At 59.0% G+C, this 26,394-nt stretch overlaps 1 protein-coding gene across 2 annotated transcripts in view; it reads right to left on the bottom strand.

Moving 5' to 3' along the window:
- Positions 1–1,321: 1,321 nt before the first annotated feature.
- Positions 1,322–26,394, bottom strand: part of DIS3L2 (DIS3 like 3'-5' exoribonuclease 2) — a 391,634-nt gene continuing 366,561 nt past the window's right edge. Inside the window, exons 15-21 of one of the 2 annotated variants that reach the window (XM_036858528.1) lie at positions 8,399–8,579; positions 7,595–7,681; positions 4,631–4,778; positions 4,124–4,254; positions 3,851–3,955; positions 2,443–2,544; positions 1,322–1,802 (exon numbers count right to left, since the gene is read on the bottom strand). In XM_036858528.1, the coding sequence (XP_036714423.1) occupies positions 1,650–1,802; positions 2,443–2,544; positions 3,851–3,955; positions 4,124–4,254; positions 4,631–4,778; positions 7,595–7,681; positions 8,399–8,579 (907 nt within the window). In that variant the 3' untranslated portion in view covers positions 1,322–1,649. Of the gene's footprint in view, positions 1,803–2,442; positions 2,545–3,850; positions 3,956–4,123; positions 4,255–4,630; positions 4,779–7,594; positions 7,682–8,398; positions 8,580–12,145; positions 12,337–26,394 lie in introns of those variants that run through there. The other variant, XM_036858529.1, reaches the window with a different exon arrangement.

Below are 26,394 nucleotides of genomic sequence, written 5' to 3'. Positions count from 1 at the left end.
GGGACAGCGCGAGGAGAAAGGGGCTGCTTCTCCTCAGAGGGTGGGCAGGTGAGAGGACGAGGACGGGGCCGAGATGTCTGGCCCTGGGGCTCGCACTGTCAGGCCGCCCAGGCTGCAGGAGCACTCAGAAACCTCCTCATCCAAATACCAAACCACCGGACCCTCACCATTTCCCTTCCAGATACCTGGTTCTAGAAGGCTCTGGGGCAGGAGCAGAGAGGGAACGGTGGCCTCTGGGACGTCTTGGGGGTGGCAGGATGGACAGACCGAAGGCTGGTCAAGGTGCTGGAGGAGGAGAGAAGGGAACTCAGGGCGGGGACAGTGATGTGTCTTTGGTCCCCCTCTGGCACCCGGCCCAGTGCTGGGGGGATGTGAGCCACGGCCGGCCGGTGGCCGAGACCGAGGCAGCCAGGCCCTGTCACCACTCCAGCCACGGCGAAGCCCTCCTACAAGGTGCTCCATTGAAGTTTTCTTTGAAGAAAATTCACTGAAATCAGATCAAGTGAGCTTGTTAATACCAACACCCCAGGAAATAGCCCGGTGGAACTGGGACCTTGGTCCCCATGGGGTTTTCACCCTAGTTTCTGGCAGCTCCTGGGGAAGCCAACCTGTGTTTCTCTATAGTCTGCTGGGGAAACTAGAAGCAGAGGCTTAGGTCAAACCAGCCGGGGAGAGAGCTGAGTGCGGTGGCCTCCCACCTCTGCCCCTGGGTCCTCAAGGATCACTGGGTGCTCAGGCAGATAGCAGGCAGTCGACTGGTCCAGGCCAGGGCCACCCGGAGCCCATGTGCCCGTCTCTGGTCAGGAAGGCCGGTCTGGGGGCCCCTCCCCTCGGGCAGGGCCAGGCCTCGCTCTGCCCCCGGGCTCCCTTGCTGCTGCCAGGGCACAGGATCAGGACAGGAGATGCTGGGGTGCTGGCCCCCCCTAAGGAAGGTGGACAGGGCCACCCAGAGCTCCGGCCTTGAAAGCGGGGGTGGGTGGCACAGGGCCCAAGCCCCGCTCCTGAGGCCACGGGGTGGGGGGGCCAGTCGGCAGAGAGGAAGTGCTGGGGTGGGGATAGACATAGCTACGTGCGGTGCAGCGACGGGTGAGCCTGCCGTCTTGCATACTAATTCCGTTTCTAATCAGCCAGAATGAGGCGCTGGCATCAATCTGCCACGCGGCCAGCTCTGTGAATCATCCTGGAACTGACGGGAAGGTTCCCAAGGGTGGCAACCCCGGCTCAGCGGTGAGGGATGGAGCCCGGGCCAGGTCCCCCATCCTGGGTCCAAGGGGCACCCCACCACCCTGGCCACCCCAGTGCCCCACACACCAGACAGCACTTCACACTTGATTTTATTCCATGACACTGATTTACTGAGAACCCCTGGTTTCCTGGGCATGGGAGGGCAGCGGGTAACCTGGCAGAAGGGGCGCTGGCCTCCCAGGAGAACCAGGTCTAGCTCTGAGCTGCTGAGCACTGGCCGGGCCGCAGCCTTCCATCCAGCCCCTCCCTCCCCCTCCAGTTTGAAAACCAAGCTGCAAAAATAAAATAGAATGAAAAAATAAAAACAAAACCCTGAGTTGTTAAAAACCAAATTAAAAATCCCCGGTGGTGCCCAAGTTCCTATTCCTAGAGGAGTGGGGGAGGGGGGGGCCGGGCTGGCGGCTTCAGTCCTGCTCCTCCTCGAGGTCGTCACCGCCCCGCTCGTCCTGCCAGCCCAGGAGGCCCTCGGTGCCGGGTCGCTTCAGGACGGCGCTGTACTTGAGGGCCGTGGCCTCTGCCCGCAGCACCACCTCCACCAGGCTGAAGATGCTGACGACCTGAGGCAGAGCAGAGCCCAGCAGGGGACGCGGGTGCTGGTGAGGGGGCGGCCTGGGGGGCTGTCCACCCAGCAGGGCCCCGGGGCCCCTTGCTCTGCCTCCCTAGGCCTCCCCCGGCCCGTCTGTAAGCGGAGCTTGTTCAGGGCGGAGGCCATGGGGTCCTGGTGAGAAGCAGAGGAGCCACGCGCTGCTGTGGGCAATGCCTGCTGGGGCCGCTCAGCACCAGGGAGAAACCACTGGGGTCCGGGTCTGCTCTTTGAAGCGTGTCGTAGGTAAAAAGCTGTTTCCTTGGGTCGGAGGTCTACGGCGTTCATCAGGTTCTCAAAAGGCCCCCCAAAGTTAAGGGCCCTGCTTTAGGGAGGTAGGCAGAGGCCCCTGCCTCTCCACAGGGTGGGTGATTCCGGGGAAGGAAGGCGCTGCCAGAAAGCTAGGCCCAAGGAGTGGTGAGGGGGAGCCGCTGCCGGCCTTGCTGGGTAGAACCTGAAATCCCTGAAATCGCAGCCGGGAGCCGGGGGTAGGGGGAGCCCAGGAGGGGAGGTCTGGGGAGCGCGCCCCAGGAAGCAGGAGGGGGCTCACCAAGAGCGGGGTGGACGGGGACCCAGTGGTGTTCTGGAAAAGCTGCCCCACCCCCGGGTCTGACCTGCTGTGCTGGCTCCTGCTCCACGTCCTCAGGCTCCCAGACAAGCGTGAGCTCCGGCTTCTTGCCCACCTTCTGGAAATGGTATGACCGCAGGGGCAGTGCCTGGGGGTGCACACACCTGCATCTCAGGACCCGGGCTCTGGGCGCCGCCTCTTCATCTCTGACCCCGCAAGGCCCCCAGTGCTTGGAAGCAGCCCCCCGCCTTGGCCCACCTCTGACTGGCCTCAAGGGAGCTCCCTGCCCTGCTGCCTGACAGTTGGCTGCTTGACCTTTGATGGCGGATGGGCCGCACCCTCGCCTCCTGCCTCTGGCCAGCTTCTGGGAGGCCTTGAGAGGCCACCTTCACTGAGGGGCGGGGGCCGGGGAGCACCGGTGGCTCCATGTGTTATTCGGGGCAGGTGGTGGGTCTGTCCTGCCTCATCGGGGACCATCCCTGTAGGGTCGAGGTGGACCGGGCACCTGAGGCTGGAGGGTTGCCGCCCCTACCGGCCCTGGGTCTGTTAGCACAGACTGAGGGCTGGGTTGTGAGCAGAGGCGATCTAGACCTGAACTCCATCCTGTTCAATGAACTTCAGGACAAGAGCCCGACTTGATTCCTCCTGGACTCCATTCTGTCTCTCCTGCTTTAATCCATTTCATTCATACCATGTTTATTCCACACTATGTGCCGCGTTCTGCACTCCCCAAGGTCCTCTGGGTGTTGGGAAATTCAAAACCAAGGTCAGGGGCCAGGTGGTGACTCACCAACCACAAGGTCAGCTGGAACAGGTCCCTCAGGTGGCATTAGACTGGCACCAAGTACCCTTGGAAAGAACCTCGAATAAAGCACCCCCCAGAGCAGGACCAAGGCAAGGGCTAGCCTCTTCCTTCTTTTCAGGGGATACAGCTTCCAGAGTGGCTACGGACCATTCTCTCTGGTCTTTGCTTCCCCTATGCTCCTTTAAAAAATCTCCCGAAGCCTGCCTACCCTGCTTCCTATACTGGTTATGGATGGACCTGATCTCTGGTTGCTCAGGTCCTTGGGAAAGAGGCCCAAGCCTGACCCTTGGCCTGGATCCCTGATCCCAGGCAGGCGCGGCTGGCTGTCTCGGCAGGAGGCAGGACCCATCGCTTGAACTTGGTGCCAGCACAACCCACAGCTGAGCGAGGGGCGCAGTGTCACTGCCCCACTGTGGACAGGGACAGCAGGGCCCTCGGCCTGGGCTCCCATCCTGCCTGCTCGTGTGTCTACCGAGGGCTATCCCTGGGCCAAGACCCCATCAGATGCTGGGGAAACAGGGAGGAGACCCAGCAGCGGGAACAGGGACAGGCAGGTGGGAAGGGAACGTGCTAAGTGGACGCAGCTCGGTGCTCCCTCTGCCTGTCCAGAACATCCCTAGCCTTGGCCCTGGCAGCCCCCGGTACTCACATTACAGTAGATGCGCTTCTGTACCCCGTAGCGCAGCACCAGCACGTCGAAGGCTTGGTTCAGGACGCCCATCACCATGGCTTCTGACTCCAGGGGGCCGCTCTCCTGCAGGGCAGGGCTCCAGCCAAGGCTCGGCCAGGGGATGCAGTTTCCCCCCAGGGCCCATCCCAGCTGCCAAAGGCCCCGGACCCCTGGAGCCCTCCCTGTGAGCAGGTGCCCTGGTGGGAAGGTGGGGTGGAGGGAAGGGGAGGGACGACAGGCTGGTGGCCTCACCTTGACCAGGATGGCAAAGAAGAGGCTGGTGCTGAGCTCCTGCACGCGCTTGGATGCCATGCGGCGGTCATTGCAGTGGTCAGCCTGCTTCTGCAGGGCATCGGGCTCCACATCTGGAAGCTCCCTGTAGCCTGGGCAGAGAGTGATCGGGGGTCCACTGGCGGGTGCTCTGTGTGTGCCGGCCTTGGCGGGGTGACGGGCAGCAAGGTGCCCCTGGCCCAGGTCAGATGGGGCCTGGGAGCCCCGCGCAGAGCTGAGGCCTCCCTGATGCCCAGCTTGGGAGGGCCGAGAAAGGGGGGCTTGCCACGGTGAAGGCCCTCGAGCCCCTAGCACATGCTCACAGGGGAGGTTCTGGCACAGGCTCCCCTACTGCTTGGGCTGCCCACCCCTTGGAGCCTTCACAGTCATGGCAGTGTGGCCTCTGGCCGCTGGGCACCCACTCTGGGCGGGGGGAGTAGCCCTTAGCTGGGCACAGGCTGGCACCGCCCCCTGTGCTGCACCCCTTACCCAGCGTGGCGGCCAGGAGGCGATGCACCAAGACGTCAGCGAAGCGGCGGATGGGAGAGGTGAAGTGCGTGTAGAGCGGCACATTGAGGGCGTAGTGGCGGAACTGCGTCTGGTCCTGCAGCACCCCCGAGCAGAAGTACAAGGCCATCTGGGGAGGTGGGGCGGACCTCAGAGCCTGGCCAGGCTGGGTGCGGGCTGGGTGTGCTCTGCGAGCCTGGGAGACTCAGAGCCTCATGAGGGGCAGTCTTGGGGGCGTGGACCCACCTGCCAGGCTGTGGGCAGCTGAGCAAAGCTGGGCAGGCCCGAGGACGTCAGGGGCTGTTCTGTGTGAGGGGACCCTTGGGGCTGCCATGAGACTGGGCAGAACCATGGGTGCCCTTGCCCCTCTCCTGCTGAAGGCAAGGGCAGGTCTTGCCCAGCGCCCCTCTGCCAATGACCGGAAGTGGAGTGGGCCGGGGGGGAGAGGCTGTGTGTTTCTTGCTGGGAACCCTTAAGATGCTGAAGGGTCTCCTCCCTCAGAGCCCTGGGGGACCTGCCACCCAAGCCCTCGGGGAGGGGAGGGGAGGGGAGACCCTGTGCTGAAGTCAGAGAACAGCTGGGGAGGAGCTGGAACTCATCCTCCTCCACAGCTGGTCACTGCTGAGTTTTAAGGGCCGTTACTGCCAGGAATCAGGAGGAAGGGATTGTTTCTGGTTTGCCCCCTCCCCAGGACAGGGCTGGGAGAGCTACACTGAAATGGGAGCAAGAGAGAAAGCCCATGGCCACGCTGGACCGGGAGCTGCAGGACTTCGCCAGGACACAAAGCCCAGCACCACCATGTGGCCAGAACGGGAGGCAGGAGAGAAGGTCCAGGATGCCCTCCACCCGGAGCAAACGGGCGCCTGGCCCTTCCTCCTCTCCGGCCCTGGTCCAGCCTTGGGTCTTAGCCAACCTCCTGCCCTCTAGTCCTGATCCCTGCCCTGCTGAAGGCCACGCCTGCACCCCAGCACCTCTGTGCCCCCAATACTCCACCTCTCACCAGCCAAGGGAGGCAGCAGTTGGCCATTCTCCCAGCCTCAGCCCTTCTTGTCCCTGACAACCTGTCCTGAGACAGAGACCCAGAGCTCTGAGTTCAAAAGGTCCTCCTGTAGGGCAGGAGTTAGGACTGTGGCCCAAGGAGAGACGCTGAGTTTCTCTAGGGGCCCAGCAAACAGCCTGGCCCGCGCGGTGCAGCTGTGCTGAGGGCCTTGGCCACGGGCCCTGAAGCCGCTTGCCCTGGGCTCCCTGAGTTCTCAGGGCTGGGAATCCAGGACCCGCGGCTGCCTGGGAGCAAGTGACCAGGTTCCTCGGCCCGGGCCAAAGTCACACCCTCGTGTGTTCGCTCGCTCCCTCCCTTGCCGCTTGCTCACCCTCACACCCTCCCGTGTGTTCGTGCAAATGGACAGCCGGCTCCGGTTACTCTGTGTATGACGGCCTTGGAATCCAGGACGCAGCTGGTGGTGCCCTGCTCGGCTACCCAACTCTGCTTCCCTTCCAGCTCTCGCTGGTCCCTGGGTTACATCTCGGGTAAGTCACTGAGGGAGGGAGCAGCCTCCACTGTGAGCCACGTTTGGACCTTGTTCTCAGAAGTGGCCCAGTTCCCCAGACGAGCTGGGGTGAGGAGGGCAGAGGACCCCGGCTCCCCTCCTGGGTGGCGAAGGCGCCCCTGGGCAGCGTGGGATGGGTGAGGACCCAGCACTGGGACACAGACAGGAAACCAGGCGCCACAGTCACTCTGGTCACTCCCTGACATCAGATCCCCAGGCAAAGGCTGGCCTCTGAGGTCACCGGCAGGCAAGGCCAGGAGAAGTCCGGTCTTTTTCAGGCTCTGGGTGACTCGGGAGAGGACTCCTTTCCTTGGAGCTCCAGAGCTGGGTTGGCCTTGCAGGTGGATGGCTTCCAGAGGCTGGGGGCAGGGAACGGCAGCTCCATCGGACCTGTATGTGGTGTCAAGCCCAGTGGCCAGAGACACACAGCCCGCCTCTCCATGGGGGGTGCTTTACAGTGCTTGGTGCGGGACAGACATCGGTGACTGGGGGCAGGGTAACGGCAGCCAGACCCAAACGGACTCGATGGTCCCACTCCTGGCAGAGCTGTGAGGTCTCAGAAAACAAGTCGGTTGTGACCAGCTGAGATGATCTGGTTCTTGGGAAACAGGCTGAACCTGCCCAGTGACTGAGCCCCTGAACAACGGTCTATCACTGCTCCCAGCCGGGCTGGGGCCACCGCTGGACCCATTAGCATCCACAGCTCCCGTCGACCTGACAGTCCACGGGGGTGCTTCCTTCCCAAGACGCTCAGCCCCACAGGGGCTGAAGCGTGGCCTCGGAGAGCTGAGACTGGCTGCCAGGAGCAAGCCCACTGTCTACCTCCCAGGAGCAAGCCCACTGTCTACCTCCCAGGCGGCCGGCCTGTCCTCTAGCTGCAGACACAGCCTCACGGCCTGATTCCCTCTCTCCCAACCGGTTGGGACAGGGAGATTTCTCTGCCTGGGGTCCACAAGCCACAGTGGGGGCTAAGGACCGCCCCCCTGTGCAGGCTGCTCCGGGAGACCAATGTTCTCTCTCCTCTCCAGGGGCCCCATCTGACCATGAGTTGCTGACCAGGCCCCATTCCCTTGCCCGAGCTGGTCTGGTCTGTGGGGTCCGGGCCCTGGAGTCTTGGGACGTGCCCTGGCGGGGCTCCCCGCCTGCTGCCAGGAAACAAGAGCCCCAGAGGCCATGCAGGGGGGCAGCAGGGCAGCGGGGCTTGAAATGTCTCCTCTAACTGAGCCCACAGGCAAGTCTGAGCAGGAGGTAGCAGATCAAGCTCAGGAGCCCAGGGACCACCTGTGCTGGGTGTTGCCTGGGGGCATCCTCCCCAAACCTCCCCTAAGGTGCTCCGAGCCCGCGGAGGCATGGGTGCTCCAGGGAGAGGCGGGAGGATGGAGGACTGGCCCTTCCTTACCTGCATGGGCCGGGAGCACATGTTGGTGAGCACCTCCTTCCGGGCCAGTGAGTACTTGTCATCTCCAAATGTCTCCATCAGACTTTTCTAGAAGGAACCCATGTGATGTGCAGTCAGGCTTGGGGAGAGGCTCTGGGGCCCCATCACCCACTGATCATCTGCCCCTGGGGAGGAAAGGTCAGCCAAGGGGCCCAGCCCTGCTCAGACGGCCATGGGTGGGGCGCAGGGGGGCCGGCAGCCCCTAGACTGTGTCCCACACTGGGTCTGCCTCGAGGGTCCTGGCTTGAGGTCAGTCCTTCCATGTCTAGCTGGCTGGCCTGGGCAGGCTGGTTTCCAGCTGTCTGACCTCAGGCAGCTCCCCAGCCACCCCAAGCTTGGAGCACAGATGGGGACAGTCTCCCTCCTGTGGAATGAGAGCCGAGGCCATGGATTCCTGAGCCCTATGCTGCTCAGTTCCAGGTGGGCAGCATCTGATACCCCTTACCGTGAAAAACAGCCTCTGGCTCCCAATAATCCCAGCCCCTACTGAAAGCCTCTGGGTCCGAGCCCGGCCCATCCCTGGCCACAGGGCCCTGCCCACAGCTGAGCCCTGAGGGGACTCCCTCGGTCTCCCGGGCTCCCCACCAGGCCCCGTGAGTTGCAGGCTTTGTCCCCAGGCCCTCCCCTCTCCCTTGGGGTGGGGGGGATCTGGCTAAAGGGTAACGGACCCTGGTGGGACGCAGAGGCTGCTGAGCCCTGGCTTCCAGGCCTTCTTCCTCCTTCCCTAAGCAGGGCCTCCCCCGCCCCTGTGCTCCCAGCACTCACATTGAGGGCCCCTGCAGAGCTGAAGCCATGGGCAGCCCATCTGGTCACAGAATTCCACCAGGTCATTGAGCATCTTGGTCTGGGGTGGGGGGTGCCGCCGTAGCAGGGCTCGCTCGGGGAAGGTGCGGTGGATCTTGCGGGCCAAGCCATGTTGGCCAAGAGCAATGAACTCTTCACGAGCCTGCAGTGGGGAGGGACCGCGGGGGTCATTCTTTCCTGCTTCACTGCTGGCTGGCTCTCTTGCACCCTTGTCTCAGCTTCAAGATGCCCTCCCGGCATCCGATCTACTTTGTTCCTGCAAGTTGCTTTCTCCCTCATTCCTCTGCTCATGCCCCTCACTGCACTAACCAGTCTGTACTCTTCTCTGCTGATGTGTTAGCTCGTGCGCTGTGTCCCCTACTAGATGGGGATCCTGGAGAGCAGGGATGGTGCCTGTCTTATTCCCCGCTGTAGCCCTGGTGCTTGGGACCTCGCCTGACCCAGAGAAGGTGCTCAGTAAAGATCTCTGCTGAATGACTAAGCTTCCCAGAACACTGGGGGGGCATGTCCAGCTGTAAGAAAACACTATGCCCGGGCAGGCCATGAGAACCCAGAGGACTCTGCAGGGGGGTGTGTAGAAGCAGGCGCGCAGACCCAGGGCCCCCCTGTTCCCAGGAGTACGTGGCTTCTTTTCCCCCCGGAAAGATGAGTGTTTCTGAGGATGAACAGCAGAGTCACAGAGGGCAAGAGGAAAGCCATGCATTTGGGACAAGACAAAGGCGTTGCTGAGGTGTTCAAACCACAGAGGCACCCTTCTAGGAGTTAACCCTCTAGGCCCGCTTCGCCTGAGTGTAATTAGGGTCGACAAGTGTGAATGGATGTGGCTCCAGAGCAGGCCAAGAGCCACAGGGAGGAGCAGGGACTGACGGGGGAGGGCAGAGTGTGCCACAGTGCAGGAATCAGGCAGAGGGGGACGCTGCATCACAGCGCTGAGGTCAGCACCGCCCTTAGCCCCCCGATCTGGGGCAGGAAGCCCACGTGCTGCTGTCCCGCCCAGGGCACCCGCAGAGGACAAGTGGACCAGGCACATGTACAAGAGCTGAAGCCTCCAGGAAGGGGCGTGGGTGTGGGCTGGTGCCCTACGTGGGGAAAGCCTCCTCCCTTGGGGAGACCCTCGGGGCCTTGCCCAGCTTAGGGGAGCCTCTTCCCAGCCTTTAATCTGAAGCTCTAGGCTGTAGGTCAAGCCCATGCTTCTCCCACACAGGCAGGAGAGGTCAGGCAGGAAGCTCCGGCAGGCCTGGCAGCAGCTGGAGGCCCGAAATGAACGTCCCCTTCTGGAGGTGTGGGCAGTGCTTGGGGTTAGCCTCGCCCCCTCCCCAAGCTCTTGGGAAGAAACAGCCAGCGGGGGGACAAGAGCGTGAGTGGGCAGCGCCCCGCCTTCCCCAGGCTGGGCCTCCACGCTGAGGGGTGGCTCTGGTCTGCCGGGCTGTCGCCCAGAGCATGTCTGTCTCCCTGCAAAGCCCACCCTATGAGGAAGAAGGGCTGTGGAATGCCCCAGGGCAGGCACCACCAGGACCAGGCCTGGACCTCGGGAGGAGGCCCACCCATGGCCTGCACTCCTAGGTCCTCCCGTGTGGGCACCGTGGTGGGCCGACCCCCAGCCCACCACCCACCATGGGGAAGGGCTTGGGTGAAGGACTGCAAGGGTCAGGTCTCAGTGGCCCTTCCGCCATGCAGGAGGCCTGTGTGTGGAATGAGTTTCTTCATTCCCCGCTGGGTTGCAGCAACAGTCTTTTAAGCAGCCGTCCTGCCTCCCACCCCAAAACCTGTCCTTGCGCATATCACTTCCTGCTAAAAACCCTCGAGTTCATGCGCTGGAACCCGACCACCAAACCTCCTGAGCGAGGCCTACATCCTAGCTCCAGCATGTTCTTGCTGTAGGACCCTGAACAAGTTACCGACCTTTTCTGTTCTATTTTCTTGAACGTAGAACAGGGAAAATAACAGCACTTGCTTCACAGAGTGGTTGTGAAAACCAACAGGAGTAAAACATGTTTCAAGAGCAGACCCTGTGCCTGGCGTGACGTCAGCCTCAAGACACGGGAGGTGCTGGGAATTCCCTGGCGGTCCAGTGGTTAGGACTCCGCACTTCCACTGCCGATGGCTTCGGTTCAATCCCTGGTCCTTGGGGAGCTAAGATCCTGCAAGCCGCGTGGCAGGGCCAAAAAAAACAAAACAAAAAAAACCAAACAAAAAAAACGGAAAAAAAGACACAGGAGGTGCTTTCCTCTCTCTTACCTTCCATGCTAAATGGCCAGCCTGGGGTCTCTTCGTGGTGCCCTGTGATTTCCATCCCTGCCATTTGTCACCTTCCTTTGACCTTTCCATGTCTTCCCTGAAGGGCCTCTCCATCCCTCCTGGGCACTTACTGCCTGATTAGATACCTGGCAACAAGGGTCAGCCTGTCTAGGGCCACCTGTGTCACAGTCTAGCACCCTTTGACTCTTCACATTTGGTTTTCATATTTAGACCCTGTCAACTCGAGAGGAGTCTCAAGTCCTGCTAGGTTGATGTCTGACTTGATGTCTTGCCTGCTGTTGGTCAGACCCTGCAGAGCTTCATCACGTAAATGCTTCAGATGCACAATTCAGCCATTTGTTTGTTGCCTACACAGCACACGTGATCGTGTGCCGGGCAGTTCCAGACTTGTCTCCCCATGCAGTGCCAGTATCACTGTGGGCCGGGGGCACACAGGCTGCTCCTTGGAGCCCTGCGGTCTAGTTCAGCTTCAGCAGCTTGGGCGAGGAGGGAGCACCGGTAACCTTGGGGCTGACCCTGGGCTGCGTTTTGCAAGCGTGGCCAGCAGGGGACAGCATGGCCCCACAGGAGGGTTGTGTGAGCTCGGGCTAGGGCAGGGCAAGCAGCAGAGCAGGGCTGAGGGGCGGGGGTTCCGGCCTGTGCCCCGCCCTCTCTAAGCTCACCCCCACCCCTTGGGTCAGAGGAACTGAATGCTCAGGGAGCCTCCTAATGAGAAGTCGTGCTCTTGCTCCTATTTCCTGCAGGGGCCCTCCCGCCTCCGGATCTCATACAAGGAGGAGAACCCCGGGAAGGGACAGGAGGGTGGGGCTGATACCCGAAGCCCCAGGCAGTGATAACGGTCCTCGGTCAAGCTGCTTCTCCAGCGACCCCCAGTACAGTCGCACGAGTCACCTGAGGCTGGTGAGAGGAAAACAAGTGTGCTCCTGATACCCTGAAAGTCTTGCGAAGCTTTGGTCGCAGGGGCTGACCTTGGACAGGTCCCTTCATACCTCTGGGGGCTCCACATCCCTGAGTGTCTCAGCCCGTCCCTCAGGACAGGGGGCGGGAGTTAAGAGGGCAGCCTCCCTCCAAGACAGTTCAGAGATACGGCCCATGCCTCCCAGAAAAATGTCAGTGTCACCTAACGGGGAGGTGGCACAGCAGTAAGCCCGATCCCCCGGTGCTGCCACAGCTCATTAGTGTCCTAGGATAGCTGCAGGGACCCTCTCCCCACAACCTGTCCGCAAAGTCCTTCTTACACCCCCAGGTGGGGGGCGGGGGCGGGGAGGAAATGCAAGCCTGGGGGCGGGAGAAAGCAGAGCAGGGCTTGGAGCCCGAGCCCGTCCAGCCCTGGGGTGGCTGGGAGGGCGCAGCAACGATGGGGCAGGTCCCCCCACGCAGCATGGCAACAGGAAGGCCAAGGGAAAGGCAAGCGATCAGCAGCCAGATTGCAATGAGTTCAGGATTCACCGTCAGAAATGGGGCCGGGCATCCGGAAGGGGAGCCGGGCTGGCCAGTACTGGGGCGTGGGCAGGTGGGTGCCGCTGCTCTCATCTGGGCCAGCGAGGGGGCCCGCTCCTACGGGGCTGCACAGGTCCTCCTCACGGGTCAGTTCCCGGACGGGCCAGCAGGGGGCGCCCAGCATCTTCCTGCCGCAGGACCTGGGACGTGGCAGGAGCAGTTTAGAACCCAGCAACTTCTGGGCAGGAAAGAGCCTTACTTTATATAAACGGCAGCCCTGCGGCCCAAGGTCCAGGGGTCTCTGGGCTCCCATTCAGTGTGTTTTTCCTTGGCCAAAGCCAGCTCTGGGGCTGAGGGCTTTGCTCAGTCAGGGAGAGTGAACAGCGCTCTGAGGGAAGGCAGGCTGATTAGAAGAGGCGCTCCCACAGCTGACCGGTCAGCAAGCACCCCTTCACCCTGATCTCCTCCTGCCTTTGAGGGGCAGAGCTGCATGCCCAGGCCCGCAGCCAGAGCTCAGAGATGCTCCAAGCTGTCCTGGGTGGTTAGGTTGTCCTCTGAGAGCAAACTGCACATACTGACTGGGGTGTGAATCCAAGCGGGGATGGAGCCCTGCACGCTGCCCTGGCCTCAGACTTGCTCCCTGGTCTGGGTACCTGCCCTGATCATAACCCAGCCCCCGGCCCTGCACGGCACAGGCATGGGCTCACTCCCCTCTGCAGGGGAGGGGGGCGGGCGCTGGATCTCAGCAACTGCCTGACAACTGCTCTAAATAGGGCTCAGGAATGGCCACCAGCCAGGATCACCTTCCAGAACCGCAAGCCAAATCCTCAGAGCCGGGGCCTTGGTCTCAGGCCTGGCATCTGCTGAGCATCTGGAGCTCAGTGCCACCAGGGGCCCCATGACCCTGGAGGGCTGGGCCGGCTCTGCTGTGACAGACAGATGAAGGTCTAGCCAGGGGGCCGTGCCAGGATGCAAGCTCGGCAGCACTAATTCCGCAGCACTCCACCTACCTGTGCTCTGGGCCTCCAGGTGCTGGAGGGAAGGCTTCTCATCCCAGGGAGGAGGTGAGCAAGCCTAGAGGCCTCAGAGTGCCTCGCCTGCTACGGCAGATGGCAGGTAAAGACCACAAGCAAGCTACACACAAGTACACACACTCCTAACGCAGCAGAGATGCCTTGTCTAGAGTGGTGTGTGCCAAACTGCGTTAATGTTACTTAACAAAAAAGTATAGATATATATGAAATGCTAGGGCCTTAGTTCATGTGATTTTTTATTATAGGACATCCCTTTGCCTTTAAGATGCTAACACGCATCAGGGTCTGGTGAGAAGGAGCTACTGGGACGCGGCATTTACTGCTCACTGATGGTTGAGACTGTCTGTGTCACATCTTAAAGGATGCTGCTCGGGAAAGGCCGCTCTGACGGGTGAGACAGCGGCTAACAGGGAAATGGGCCGAAATGTCTGCCTCTTCGGAGGAAGGCTGCCCATCCTCGTCCATGAAGAAACTGGGGTGTCCGTGGCCACAGGAGGCCCTCTGGTTGGGCGGCTGGGCGTGTCCTATGGTGAGGCGCATGTCCTCACCTGTCCTGACCCACCTCCTTCCCTGCTGCACGTGCACAGCCCGGGCAACTGGAGAGGAGGAGAGGTTAGTGGTTACTAGCTCAGCAGCCTGCCTTGAGTCCCAGCTCTGCCACTCGCTAGCTGTGTGATTTCAGATAAATTTCTTAACCTCTCTGAATCTCAATTTATTTCCCTGAAAAAAATGGGCATACGATAGACAAGTGCCTGGTCTTAAATAAATATTACATTATTATTACGCATACTGCGCAAGTGCCCCGACCCTAGGATTTGGGCTGAATACAGCAAGATCCTAGACGCTTCCCGCCGTAATGCCACCACCTCGGTCCAGGCCTCCATCTCTTGGCAACTGGCCTCCCTATTTCTAGCCGCTCCCTGCTGTTCCCGTCTTCACACCCAGAGAGCTGCTTTCTCTCTCAAAGGCAAATCTGGAAGGTCATGCCCCTCTCCTGCCTGAAGCCCTTCAGGGGCGACCACTGTCCTCAGGACAGTTCCACCTCCTGGTAAAACGAGGTTCTCCAGGCCGCCTCTTGTCATGTGCCCGGGTCACCTCTCCCTTCTCGCTGCCCCCCTAACCCTCACACTCCAGTCATACTGAATTCTTTTTAAAAATACATTTATTTATTATTTATCTATTTGGCTGCATCAGGTCTTAGTTGCAGCACACAGGATCTTTTTCGTTGCAGCCTGCGGGCTTCTCTCTAGTTGTGGCGTGTGGGCTCCTGAGCGCACGGGTTTAGTTGCCCCGCGGCATATGGGATCTTAGTTCCCCGACCAGGGATCAAACCTTCGTCCCCTGCATTGGAAGGCGGATTCTTAACCACTGGACCACCAGGGAAGTCCCCATATTGAATTCTTGGGGCTCTTTCTTGCTTCTGTCCATTTGCACTGCTGTTCCCTTAGCCTGGAAGCCTACACCATTCTCCCCCCATCTCTTTTTCTCAGATGTCCCTTCCTCTGGGGAGGCAGCATGAGGTGCCCACCTGGCTCCTATGTGCCTCCTGGGCGTCCCATTCCTATCCCATCACAGCACTTAGCCCACACTGCTGTGATCACCCCTTTGATTGTAGGCTGTATCTCCCCTCCCCACCCAGTGCCGCCTACCCTGGGCCCAGTGCGAGGCCTGGCACAGTGTAGACGCTCAATAAATCTGTGTGCGATGAAGGACTCCCAGGACGGTGCACACTCAGAAGTTGAGAGGGCCGGGGCCCTGCCACAAAGCCCCTTTTCTGCGTGGGCACAGCCCTCACGCATATACTTCTGACCCCTAACACTTGCTGCTAGAGGTTGTTGTAAACATAAAGCTCTGCCTAAGAAGCTGACATCATTCCCAAGCACCGAGGAAGAAGCTACAGCCTTCCCCTGCTCTTTGCCCATACCCCAAGCCTACAGAGCACCTCACAGCAAGCTGGTGGCATTTGTCATTTTACCCAACCCCCCTACAGCCATTCATTCGTTTGTTCACTTACTCACCCTCAAACCTTTTAGGAGCTGCTGCTGTGGGTGGGTGCAGGGAGAGAGGGAAGAGACATCTATCAAGCACCTGCCACAGAGGACAGGCAACAGCCTGGGTGTGGCCCATTAAATCCTCCTGCAGCCTGGGAGGTGCTTTCACCCCTTTCTAATGTGTGGGGAAGCTTAAGGTGCAAAAAGGAAAGGTGACCAGGCCCAAGTCCCACATCTCGTAACCAGCAGCTGGGTTCACCACCAGTTTGTGTGACCTCGACACCCTGCTGCCTCTGCCATGTCCCGGGCCCTGCTGCCACCAGGAAGCCTTGGCCTGCCCTCCAAGAGCCCCCAGCCTCGTGGTGGGGAGATACACCCACACATATAAGACCAATTTCAGGAGACGGCCAAGAGGAGGGAAACACTTCACATGAAAGGGATGAAAGAGTAAAGGTGTGGACGAGGGAAAAACATGCATCAGCCATATTCGGAAAATAAGGAATCAAGGGAAGAGGGAGGAGGGCTAGGAGGTGAGGGCGGGGACGGCCTTCCGGGGCCTGGGGAGCCAGACTCCAGGATGGGGGCGTCGCGGGGGAGCTGGGGGAGGCTGCTGAATGAGGACGGCCATGAAAGGGGAGAACACGGTGCAGTGGGGCACAGGGACCAGAGGCCCGGAGCAGTCAGGGGGTAGGTGACGAATCTGACGGCTTGCAGGCCACAGCCAGAGGCAGCAAGAAAGGCCAGGGCGGGCCCGAGTTCGGAGCTACATGCAAGGTGAGGCTCTGGGAGTGGGCGAGGTGGTCACGGGACACAGAGGGGCGGAGGGGAGGGACCTCAGAGGGTGACGAGGTGGCCCAGAAGCCCATATGGCCTGAGAAGAGGGAACCAGTTCCAGCTGGGCAGTTGTCCCCCATGCAGACCCTGAGCTGAGGAGGAGGAGGGCCTTGGAGAGGGCCTTGGAGAGGGCCACCGGGCTCAGCAAGGAGGAGCCCGTGGCCATGGCCCTGAGGGTGGGGAAGTTGATTCCGAAGACCAAAGATTCAAGGGTGAGGGAGGCGGTCCCGTGTGGACTCCTCTCAATACATTTGTTGGTGAAAGAGATAATAGTTTGAAGAGAGGGTGAGAAGGGCCTCTGTACTGTTTTCTGATTGCTGTTTTAAGTTTCCAGAAGATCTGAATATGTTTTCAGAGGCTAAGGAGCTAATGGGAAAGAACCTGGGGGTCAGTACCAGACCAACCAACCGTCCAGCAGGAAGTGGCTACCCAGGGAAGAGGCTATGCATCCTCGCAGCCGTGAGCTCCCAGCAGGGGAGGCCGGCCCAAGAGGTTTGGGTGGAGAGGAGGAGGCTTGTCTGGGCCTCGCTCTGCTGGAGGAGGACCCCAGGGGAGACCGTGTGTGACGAGCACCCAGGGAACCGCGGGGCATCACCCGAGGCACTGGCCCTAAAACCGTCTTCTCAAGTCCACTGGGCACAGGAGAGAAGAGAAGGGCCCATACCCGTCAGGTCAAGAGAGGCCCCCCGAATACAGCCTAGGGACAGGGCCGCCTCTGTGGGCCGACCCAGGGTTGGGGCAGGCACAGTCCAGACTGAGGTCAGCGCTGGGCTGGCCAAGCCAAGCGGGCTACGCTGCGCTCCCATAGAACTCCCAGAGACGACGGATGAGGCTGGCACCGGCGGCGGGGGTCTCAGCCCAGCGTGGTGCCGACAGGCAGGGCCCCGGCCCTCGGCCTCTCCACTCCTCTGCACCCACACTCTCAACCCTGCCTGGCCAGAGTGGCTGAGCCTCCAAGGATGTTCCGTCTCCAGATCCATTTCACCAGGCTAACCAGACGAGACACTCACCCACCCCTTCCATACCCAGAACACTCAGAACGTGGCTTTGGAAGTGACTGGGGAGCCGGGCAGCCAGGGCAGAGTGGCACGGCTGCCGCCCAAACCTGAAAATGCATCCATTTTCAAAGATCAAAACCAACTGAGAGATGAGAACAGCCTCTTCTGCCCTCAGCCACCAGGGCACTCCTCGCAACTCTGCGGGAATCTCATGCAAATGGAATTAGGCCGCTTACAGAGATAGTTCAATTAGCTCTCGGTGAAAACTGCTAACTTGGAAATCTGATAACAATTGCTCCCAGCCAGTTTCAAATTCATTTCTTCTGAAGACTAAATTTTCCCCACTTGGGCACATCCTCACTGTGGGCCAGGAGCCCTTGGGCTGCGCATTGGCCATGAAGGCAGCCGCTGGGCCTCTCACAAGGGCTGTGCAACCGAGCGTGGCCCCTTCTCTGCGGCTGAGCAGCCGGCGGGAGCGGAGGCCCTGGCCACCCTCAAGGGGCCCCCCGCTGCTCTCCCCGCAGCCCCTAATTGAGTGTAGTGTGGTGGAAAACGCAAGGGCCCAGGGGCCGATGAGATGGGAAGTCAGCGGCCGGATGAGCGCTAAAGTGGAAGCTGCTGGGGATGGGAAGGGAGCACGGTGCAGCTCTCTCCCAGGCCAGGGTGGAGCCGGGAGCCCGGAGCCGGAGAGGGGCGGCCTGGAGGGAGGGAGCCGCAGGCAGTCTCCCGGGTGGGTGGGTAGCTTGGGGGAGCACCAAAGGAAATGCAGCAGACTGACGGAAGGGCGCCCATCCACAGCCGGCGCGCACCCCGCTGCAGGCCCGAGGGGCGGGTGCTCCGGCCGCCGCCCGGGCCTCGCGCTGACCCCTCTCCTCCTGGGCTCGCTGCAACCTGCTGAGCGTTTTGGACATTCCCATGAAACCACAGGGAAATGAATGGGGCCGAGTTCACAGGCGTGGAAACCCCCGAGGAGAAGGCCTCTGGAGCCAGACATAACAGGCCCTGCGGGTGAAGCCGGAGCCAGGTTTCCTCTTCTGGGAGGCTGAATCCACTCCAGGGCCTTCCTATAGGTTCAGCGGGCGGGGCCCAGCTGCAGCGAGGAGGCACGTTTCAGCCGCTTGTTTTTCTACCTCAAAGGACGTCTCCAGAGGCTCCAGTTCAGAGCGGCCCTCGGGCCCTGCCAAAGGGAGGCCCAGTAGCTGCGGTAGGGAGCGGGGAGGGGGCTTGCCGGGAGGCGGGTTGACAGGCAGAAAGCCCTCTGTCAGCGTCAAGAAGCTAGAGAAGCCTCGCTCCCTTCCCAAGGTTCAGGGCTCTGCTCTCCGAGGCACAGGGCAGACCTGCGCGCTCGTGGCAGAACACTCCCCCTAAGCAGAACCAGGTGGCAGTTGGTGCCGTGTGGCCTTGAAGAGCTGGGTAATTAGGGCTTGCTGGCTCCACCACGGTGTTGACACACATGCCTTTCTCCACTTCTAGCTGCTGTCCAACTGGAATTAGAACCGCTGACCAGAGGAGGTACGGCCAAGACGCGCAGAAGCCCCGCCACCTCTGGGAGCCGCTGTGGTGCCCCCAGTGGCTTATCTGCCCGAGGTGGACTCCCTGGCTGGCGTCCCTCTCAGGCCCCAGCCCAAAAGTGGGGGCCGGTTCGGCAGCCCTGGATAATGGACAGAGCCTGGGCAAGCGCAGTGGGGGCCAGCGCGGTGGGTCATCACTGACGCTGGGAGAGATCAACTGTGATTTAGAAACTAGGCTTTAGGTACAAGAATATTCGAGAGATAAGGGTGTTGTGGAACGCACGGGTTCTCTCTCTCTCTCCCCCCCTCTCACACACACGCGCGCGCAGACACACACGCTACAAGAGGCAGCTAGATGAGAGAGGACGGGACGCGTGTCCTTGGGAACTCAAGCTCCTCTGCTTTTGCACGTTAGAGCATGCTTCGCTCACCTCCGAGACAGTCTTGGCCTCACGGCCACTGGGGAGCACCTCTCCTTGGGCAGGGTCGCCGCCCCAGCTGTACGACCACTAAAGGCTGCAGGGAAATAGGAACCACTGCTGGTCTCAGGCTAGGCACGTGATTTCATCGAATCCTCACAAAACCTTGCACGGCAAGGGGCGTGTCAGGCCTAATCTGCACACAGGGAAACCGAGTGTCTGAAAGGCCAAGGATGGTGACCATGTAGACTACAGAGCCAGCACGTGGCAGGGCCGTGGTCTGGAGACTGGGCTTTTTGACTCTGAAGTCTGTCCTCTGCCCCTAACTTGTGATGAGAGGGGTTGCCAGGCCTACCTGGCAAGGGCTGGTCGCCCTCAGCAAGGGCTGCAGCAGCTGAGGAGCCGAGGTCACTCACCTCAACCTGGCGTGCCACCTTCCCAGCAACCTCAGGGGGACAGCGCCTTTCCCCAAGGCCCCCTGCCCCCGTGTCTGAGGCTGGCCATACTGGGCCAGCAAACATGCAAGCCCACCTCCAGGCCTGGCTGGGCTGGGACATTTCTGTAACCTTGGAGGTCTTATTTTTAGCCCTTGGTTTACCTCTGCCTGTCTCCTGCTCGGCGGACAAGAGGACAGGAATACGACTTACCCCTGCACCGCCACCTCCCCATGTGAACGCTTCCTCCCATCTGCCTTTGGGGCTCTGGCCTCCTTCTGTGTCTTGGTGCTGCCCCTGGGACGAGCACAGGGGCTGAGCACATTTTCTTTTACTGCTCTAGTTCTCCTGTCGTCGGCTAAAGACTTGAAGGTTCTGTCTCTTTCATCTGTGGACCTCTTTTTGGCGAACGCTACTCCTGTTCCACCTATGGAAACATGCTGGCCCAGTGGGTCAGAAGGGCGGGGAGAGTCGTCCTCGGGGCCATGGCCAGCTCGACCCTTAGACATCTTGGTCTGGAAGCCTGCCCTAGGAGCTGCCGAGACACCTCGGCAAGCCTCACACAAGCCTTTCTAGTCTGCCCCAAGAGGGTGCTTTCTCACTGAACTCTGAGCTGGGTAAAGAATTCTGGTCCTTTTTGTTTCCCCTGGTGAGTTCCATACTGTTAGAACTGCCCAGCCCCTGACTGTGTAAAGGGCCCTCAGAGGGGCTGGGCTAAGGGCGGGCTGGCTTCTTGCATCCAAGGCTGCAGCTCCCTCGGCCCCTGCACGTCTCACTGACCTGCTGCTGGCCTCAGCCCAGCTCCCCCGGCAGCCATGAGGAAACTGGCATCTCTCTCTGGGCCTCCTCTTGGGTGACGTGCACCCACGCTTCCTAGGACCCCCCTGGGGCTTCCAGGCTGCTCCCTCCACCTGCCACCCCTAGCCTGCCTCCACTCAGTCACAGCTGAGTTTCCAAGGCTCAGTTCAGGCATCACCCTTCTTGGCCCATGATCCTCTGGGCCGATTCTAGCCCCAGAACTCATTGTTGGATTGCGACCGTCTCTTTTGAGGCCAGTTTTCCTGTCTGGGGACCAGGCCTTGTCCACCTCTGTGTCCCAGGGCCAGGGGCACGTGTAGGTGCTGTTCAACCTGGCTTAGACAGGCCAAGAGCTGCAATGTCAAATGCCTGTTTGGGAAATGGACGAGGCACTTCAGAGACATGATTTGCTTGGTGCTCCACAGAAAAGAGGGAAGGAGGACTGTTCTGGGGGGTGGAAGCAGAGACCCCCAGGAGAAGGGCCTAGGAGTGGGGTTCCTGCAGCTTCCCTTCAGCTGTTCCCTGCTGGAAGGCAGGCATGTGAACTCAAGAGACAGAACCTAAGTCAGCTTCTGCCAGCCTGATGGGACCTGCTGATTTGCTCTAATGAAATTCTTCCTTACCTGTAGATAGTCATCACTTAGATCCAACACAGGGTGACAGTATGGCTGGGGCTCATTTGTTGGTCACCTGATAAATGAATACTCTTGTCCAGAGCAGCCCACCTCACTCTAAATATGAAAACTAGCAGATAAAAAAAAAAATCTTTCTCCTCCTGGGCTGTTTCCATTGAACTAACGCTTGTCTTATCACCCACTGGGATGCGGTATGTTGAGTCTGGCAGAGCTCTTCGTTAGTTATGTGACTCTTAAAATATTGACCCACAGTTTTATGAACCAGGTTCAGAGTGGTTTAAATGGATTTGTTCCCATCCAGAGCCTCTGGGCTTCCCCAGCATCGTCATGTCCCTGCCTAGACACACACACAGCCAACCTCCAGGGCGCACCGGCTCTCCCTCCGCACGCTGGGAGGGGTGGCAGGGGCGAGCAAGGGGACCGCTGGTTTTCATCCCCACCTCTACCCCTGCATCTCTGGACTGATGGAAGCTCTCAGATACAGGCTGTGTGAAGAATTCAGCCCTTTCCAGGTGCCACCCTCAACTCCACCTTAGATCCAAGGCCAGAACAACCTGGATTAGGCTGGGTTGATGGTAAGTCAGACGGCAAGGCCAGTGGATGTCAAAGCCTGACTGGAGCCCACGGTTCTACTTTCCTGAGCTGCCGCTCTGCAGGCCAAGTCCATCTTTTAGGGCAGCCTGGGATGCAGAGGGAGCCCTGCTTTTCCAGGACCTAGAGATGCTCTAAAACAGTTCTCTCGGCACCTGGGAAGCTGACCAGATTTCTGCAACAGCAATGGCCTCTGGGAGCTTCGTCACAGGTAGCTCAGGCCAGGCCTGGGCAGCCATCGTGACTGGGAGGACCGGCCCGTTCCATCCAGGCTTCCCTCGGGGTGAGAACTGCTCTTCCTGGCAGAGGCCTCAGCCCAGCTGTCCCCACCTGGGAGGAGGCCTTGCCCAGTGCCCTGCAGGGCCCTGTGCGGTCGCCTGGCTGTGGCCATCCTCCCATAGCCACTGTGGAGAGAGAGACCGTGCTCCCTGGCTAGAGGTGTCCAATGCCAGTCCATTTCCCAGCAAATCTTCATGAAATTCAAGCCCAGTTCCTCACAGGTCACATTGGGGTGTTGCAGAATTACTGCCATCTGGTCATTCCGCAACAACACAAAGACTTGGCTGCTGGTTTCACCTTACAGGCAGCGCACAGCTCAGGGCGGTGTCCACTGCCAGCTGCGTGCAGAGACTGGGCGCATACCTCCACCACGGCCTTCGTCGCCACCTGCGAATGTCACCTTACACAACTGTCTTCCTCTGTGGGCTGTGCGCTTCGGCGGGGGGGGAGGATCTTTCTCATTGCCCAGTAGCTGGCACTAGCAGGTGTCCAACAGTTTGCTAGACAAGCAAAGGAAAGGTGTCTAGATCTGGGCTAGGAAACAACTGGCAAATGCATCCTCTGCCCACGAGGCACGTGGGCAGACGTCCTCAGGGCCCTTCCTTCCACACTGAGGAATTTCCGAGGGGTCACTTTCTAAGTTTGGCAGTGGGAAATGATCCATCTGGCAAGTAACGCAACTCTGAATATATAAGGGCTTCATGAAGATTCCTGTGGTTCCCCGGCACGAGCTCAGCTTTATCAGGGCTCTGACCAGCGCTGGCCTCAGGCCTCTACGGAGACCTGGTCTGGCCTGGATGGGAAGGACGCACAGGAGGGCAGGCTTCTCCCTGCGGATGGGAAGCTTCGCTTTGTAACAAAGCATAGTGGGCAGCAGCAACCTCTTGTGCTCTTGCTTGTTGAAGTCAAGAGGGAAGGCGGGGGCGGGGGGGGGGTCCACCATACACGGCCTGTGTAACCTGGACGGCTAACCTCCCTAACCTCCACTTCCCACCCCACAGGGTGAGGATTAAATGAGACACATTATGTAAAGCTCTCATCTCGGGGCCCGGCATGTTGTTAAGCATTCCATAAATATTAGTAATTATTATTATAAAAACCTTAAGGTGACAAGAGTCTGGTGTCATTAGAACACTGAAGAATGCTAGAACACAGAACATGAAGGGGGACAAGAACAAATGCAGCCTACGCCCTGGAGATATTCACTCAGCACTTGCTGGGCACCTGCAGCGTTCCAGGCATTGCGCTAGGGGCTGGGCAGAGACACTGTCCCAGCCCTTGGGCCTAGGGAGTCAGGAGGTAAACACATGCTCACTCCCCTACCTCCCCATGAGAATTTTCTTAGTCACAGACTGGCTCTTTGCTCCGGCATTTATTTACTGAGTTCCCACAGCCATGTTCTCAGCACTTTGGGCGATGGATCCCTCAGAGGATCTGAGGAAAGTGGTTTTACACGCATTCCTTCACACACTCTACCCACAAAGCCTCCTCCATTCTACTGCAAGGAGTTCATGGGTCATGAAGCCTAAGGCGGAGCCTGCCTCACAGGACACACAGCAAAGTGCTGGTGTTTCTGAGGAGGCAAAGGGTCACACAGGCCACGTAAGAGTTAGGTTTGATGAGTCTAACAGTTGGAAAATACACCAGGAGAAAGCCGAGAGGAGTGACGGCTTCCTTCAGCTTCAACAGCAGAACACTGAAGAATCTGACGGTTTCCTAGAATATTTAGGACACAAAAGACGGCGACCAGCTAACTGGTCTTTCATCTGCACTGAAGACTAATGAGAGGAAACAGACTGAGATGAAACTAGAGGGCTGTTAGAACTAAGGAAGAACTTCCCAACGTGACAGACGCACTAAACAATTCAGTTCAAGTTGATTTAAAAAGTACACCACCATCTCACTTATCTAAAAGTCAACCACATACTCAATCTTGAGTGTCCGATACATGGGGCAGAACCAGGAAACAACCAACAGACAAAGCCTTGGTGGCCAACACAGGTGCCGGAGCCAGGAGTCGAGTGTGACTCACAGGGAAGTCCCCCCTTCGCTCCTCACTCAGACCCTTTCCTCTTCTTGACCGACAATTCTGACTGCTAGACTCGGCCTCCTGGCTGACTCCATACCGCCATGGCACCTCACGCTCACAGCCAGGCTGAGAGGTGCTACGGTGTCTCCTGGGCAGCAGCAGAGAAGTGACAACGGGCCCTGACTGTAAAGGTGGACACAAAGACAGTTGGGGCAGGGCCTCAGTAAAGTCGAGTGAAAGCACACGGCACCGTGGGAGTATTTAGTGCAGAGGCAAAGCCGCAGAGCGCAGTAGAGCCTAAGGAAAATGCTTTGGTATCACCATATAAACATTGTGAATAATCCTAAATTATTAAAAAGGGCTACGTGATGTCCAGTGGACACCATCAAAGCAAAAAATAGGTCCATAAATTAAAACAAGAGCAATTCCTTCTATGAAGTTCCAGAGAGCTCAAACACGAAGGTGTTTATAGAAGATCACAGCTGGCCCACCACTGAGGGAGACACCGTCGAGAGGACACCCAGCAGAGGAATGGTGCCGGGCGAGTGCAGAGCTGCTGCCTGGGTGGGCCCTGCTTCTGAGCGCTCCCCACAGCCCTTCAGTTCCAGGGTGATGGGAGCGAGGTCCTCATCTACCCCAGGAAACGAGCCACGTCCTCTGCCACACCGGCCCACTCCTGGGCTTGGAAGGCAGACATCGTGTCTCACTCATCCTCAACCTTGGAGCCTGGCCCAGCAGCCCCTGGCACGTCCTTGGGTCGTGGGGTCATGTGGGGCTGGCCCGGGGGCAGCTTGCAGTCAGCGGCGTGCTGTGTGTTCTGCATCTCAGCTAGGCTTTGCTGGGTTGGGTTTTCAGAGCAGCTGCATAAGTTGGCCACTTGCTTTTTGCTTGACTCAACGGGCATAAGCTGGGCCTTGCTCTGGTCACTCTGTGAGGTCTCTGCCCACCTGAGTGCCCCCCTTTGGAGAAGTGTGCTCAGAAGGGAGAGTAATCGTGTTCAATTCCTCTTCAATAAATAAAGTGATTTATATCTAAGTGATTTATATCCACTGATGGCCTTTGTCATCAAGCACAGCAACCCCCTCAGGCTCTGAAGGCTTCCTGCCCAACCACCAAGAAAAAGCCACAATGCCCCAGAGAGCCGGGGAGTGGCAGTGAAGACAGATCAGAAACACTTCCCCGCAGAGAGCACAGCCAAAAGCTGGAGAGCCAAGCACGTTCTGGTTACCTGCCAGGTAGCTGCAGGAGGTGACAGCCATGGGCACCTTTCTTCAGGCTTAGAGCCAACATGCAATCCTGTGGCCCATTTCCTGTATGGGCTAACCTCCCTCAGAGTATCTCAGGCCTCTGTGGCCTGGGCCTGGGCTCTGACTTCCAGCTACCCAAGAGGGTGCTTATGGCAGAGGCATTTGCTACTTCAAGTATCTGAACGTGCCCTAGAGGCTGGTGCAGCCCACCGGCAGGCAGCTCTTGCCAGGAACTGAGTGGGCCTGCTCATCAAATGGGACTGGCCTGAACACCACCAGCTTCTAGCACTCCTCAAAGTCTTGGAAAGGGACAGTCCTCCTTGGGTTTAAAAACTAAACAGCTGACCCATCAACTTAGAAAGGTTAGCCTTAGGGGCCAAAGAGCAGTCTTTCCTCTGGGATGGGAATCTGTGGATGGACAAATACCCAGAGTGGCAGAAAAGACATAGATCGTGCCAGGGAATTCTGAAAAAGGTATATATATGGCAGATAGAGAGAGGTACAGAGAAAACAAAAATGCTAATTTTCCCCATCCTCTCTCACTGGTCAAATCATGTCACCATATGCTCAAAGAGCATTTGGAAAAAAACAACTGAAGGACTCCAAGTCACACTGGATTGCTGCAGGCCTAGGAGGTTCCTAGAATGGACAGAATTGCGGTCCATCGCAAAAAGATGAGTAAAGGGAACGGCAAAGCTGTACAAAGGAAATTTAACGGGAAGGAAAAAAACGCTGTTTGCTTAATGTGGCCCTGTATTAAATCAACCAAGGGAACTCTCTTTTATAAGGTCTTTGAGAGTTGCAAAGTATTTAGTTTCGAGAGTTCCTGGTGGCCTAGAATTCTTTGTCTTGGGTCATCCTTGGGTAGTTATTTGGGCTGCAGGAAGGGACACTCTCGCATCATGGCTCGGGCCCAGGAAGCCCCTGCCAGCCCCAGGGCCTGTTTGGGTTTGGGTCTCTACCCTCCTTGCACTCTTCCTTCCTCTCTCCAAACCTCAGCAGAGAAAGATTCTGTGTGTCTGCATAGGGTTCATAATCCTCAAATTGGGACAGCTGAGGGCTTAAAAACACACAGTCCTACCCAACAACCCAAGCAGCCTGACCAGAAGGAAAGCCCTCAATCCTCACCGCCCACCTCCTTGGCATCAGAGAAAAGCCCAAATGGCAGCAGAGGCCAGGGAAGGCGCTGTACCTAGCCTGGTGGGTGGCTCAGCCAGGTGGCTCAGCCAGGTGGCTGAGGAGAGCTGCAGGTGCAGCTGCACAGGCAGGCAGGGAGGGCTCCTTTCAGCATGAGACTTGGCTGCCCCAGTTTGCTTCCATGACAATGGAAGTCAGAGAAAGGCGGATGTGCAGATGACAGTGATATAAGGAGGTCTGGGGGAGGGAAAAGGAAAAGATGTTCAATGTACCTGTGAAGTAGCTTAACAGCTCTCCTCTTGGAAACCTATGACAAATGTG

Source organism: Balaenoptera musculus, chromosome 7 (assembly GCF_009873245.2).
Source record: "Balaenoptera musculus isolate JJ_BM4_2016_0621 chromosome 7, mBalMus1.pri.v3, whole genome shotgun sequence".
NCBI lineage: Eukaryota > Metazoa > Chordata > Mammalia > Artiodactyla > Balaenopteridae > Balaenoptera > Balaenoptera musculus.
The sequence above is the reverse complement of the archived record's forward strand: the minus strand, read 5'-3'. Positions and strand labels throughout refer to the sequence as shown.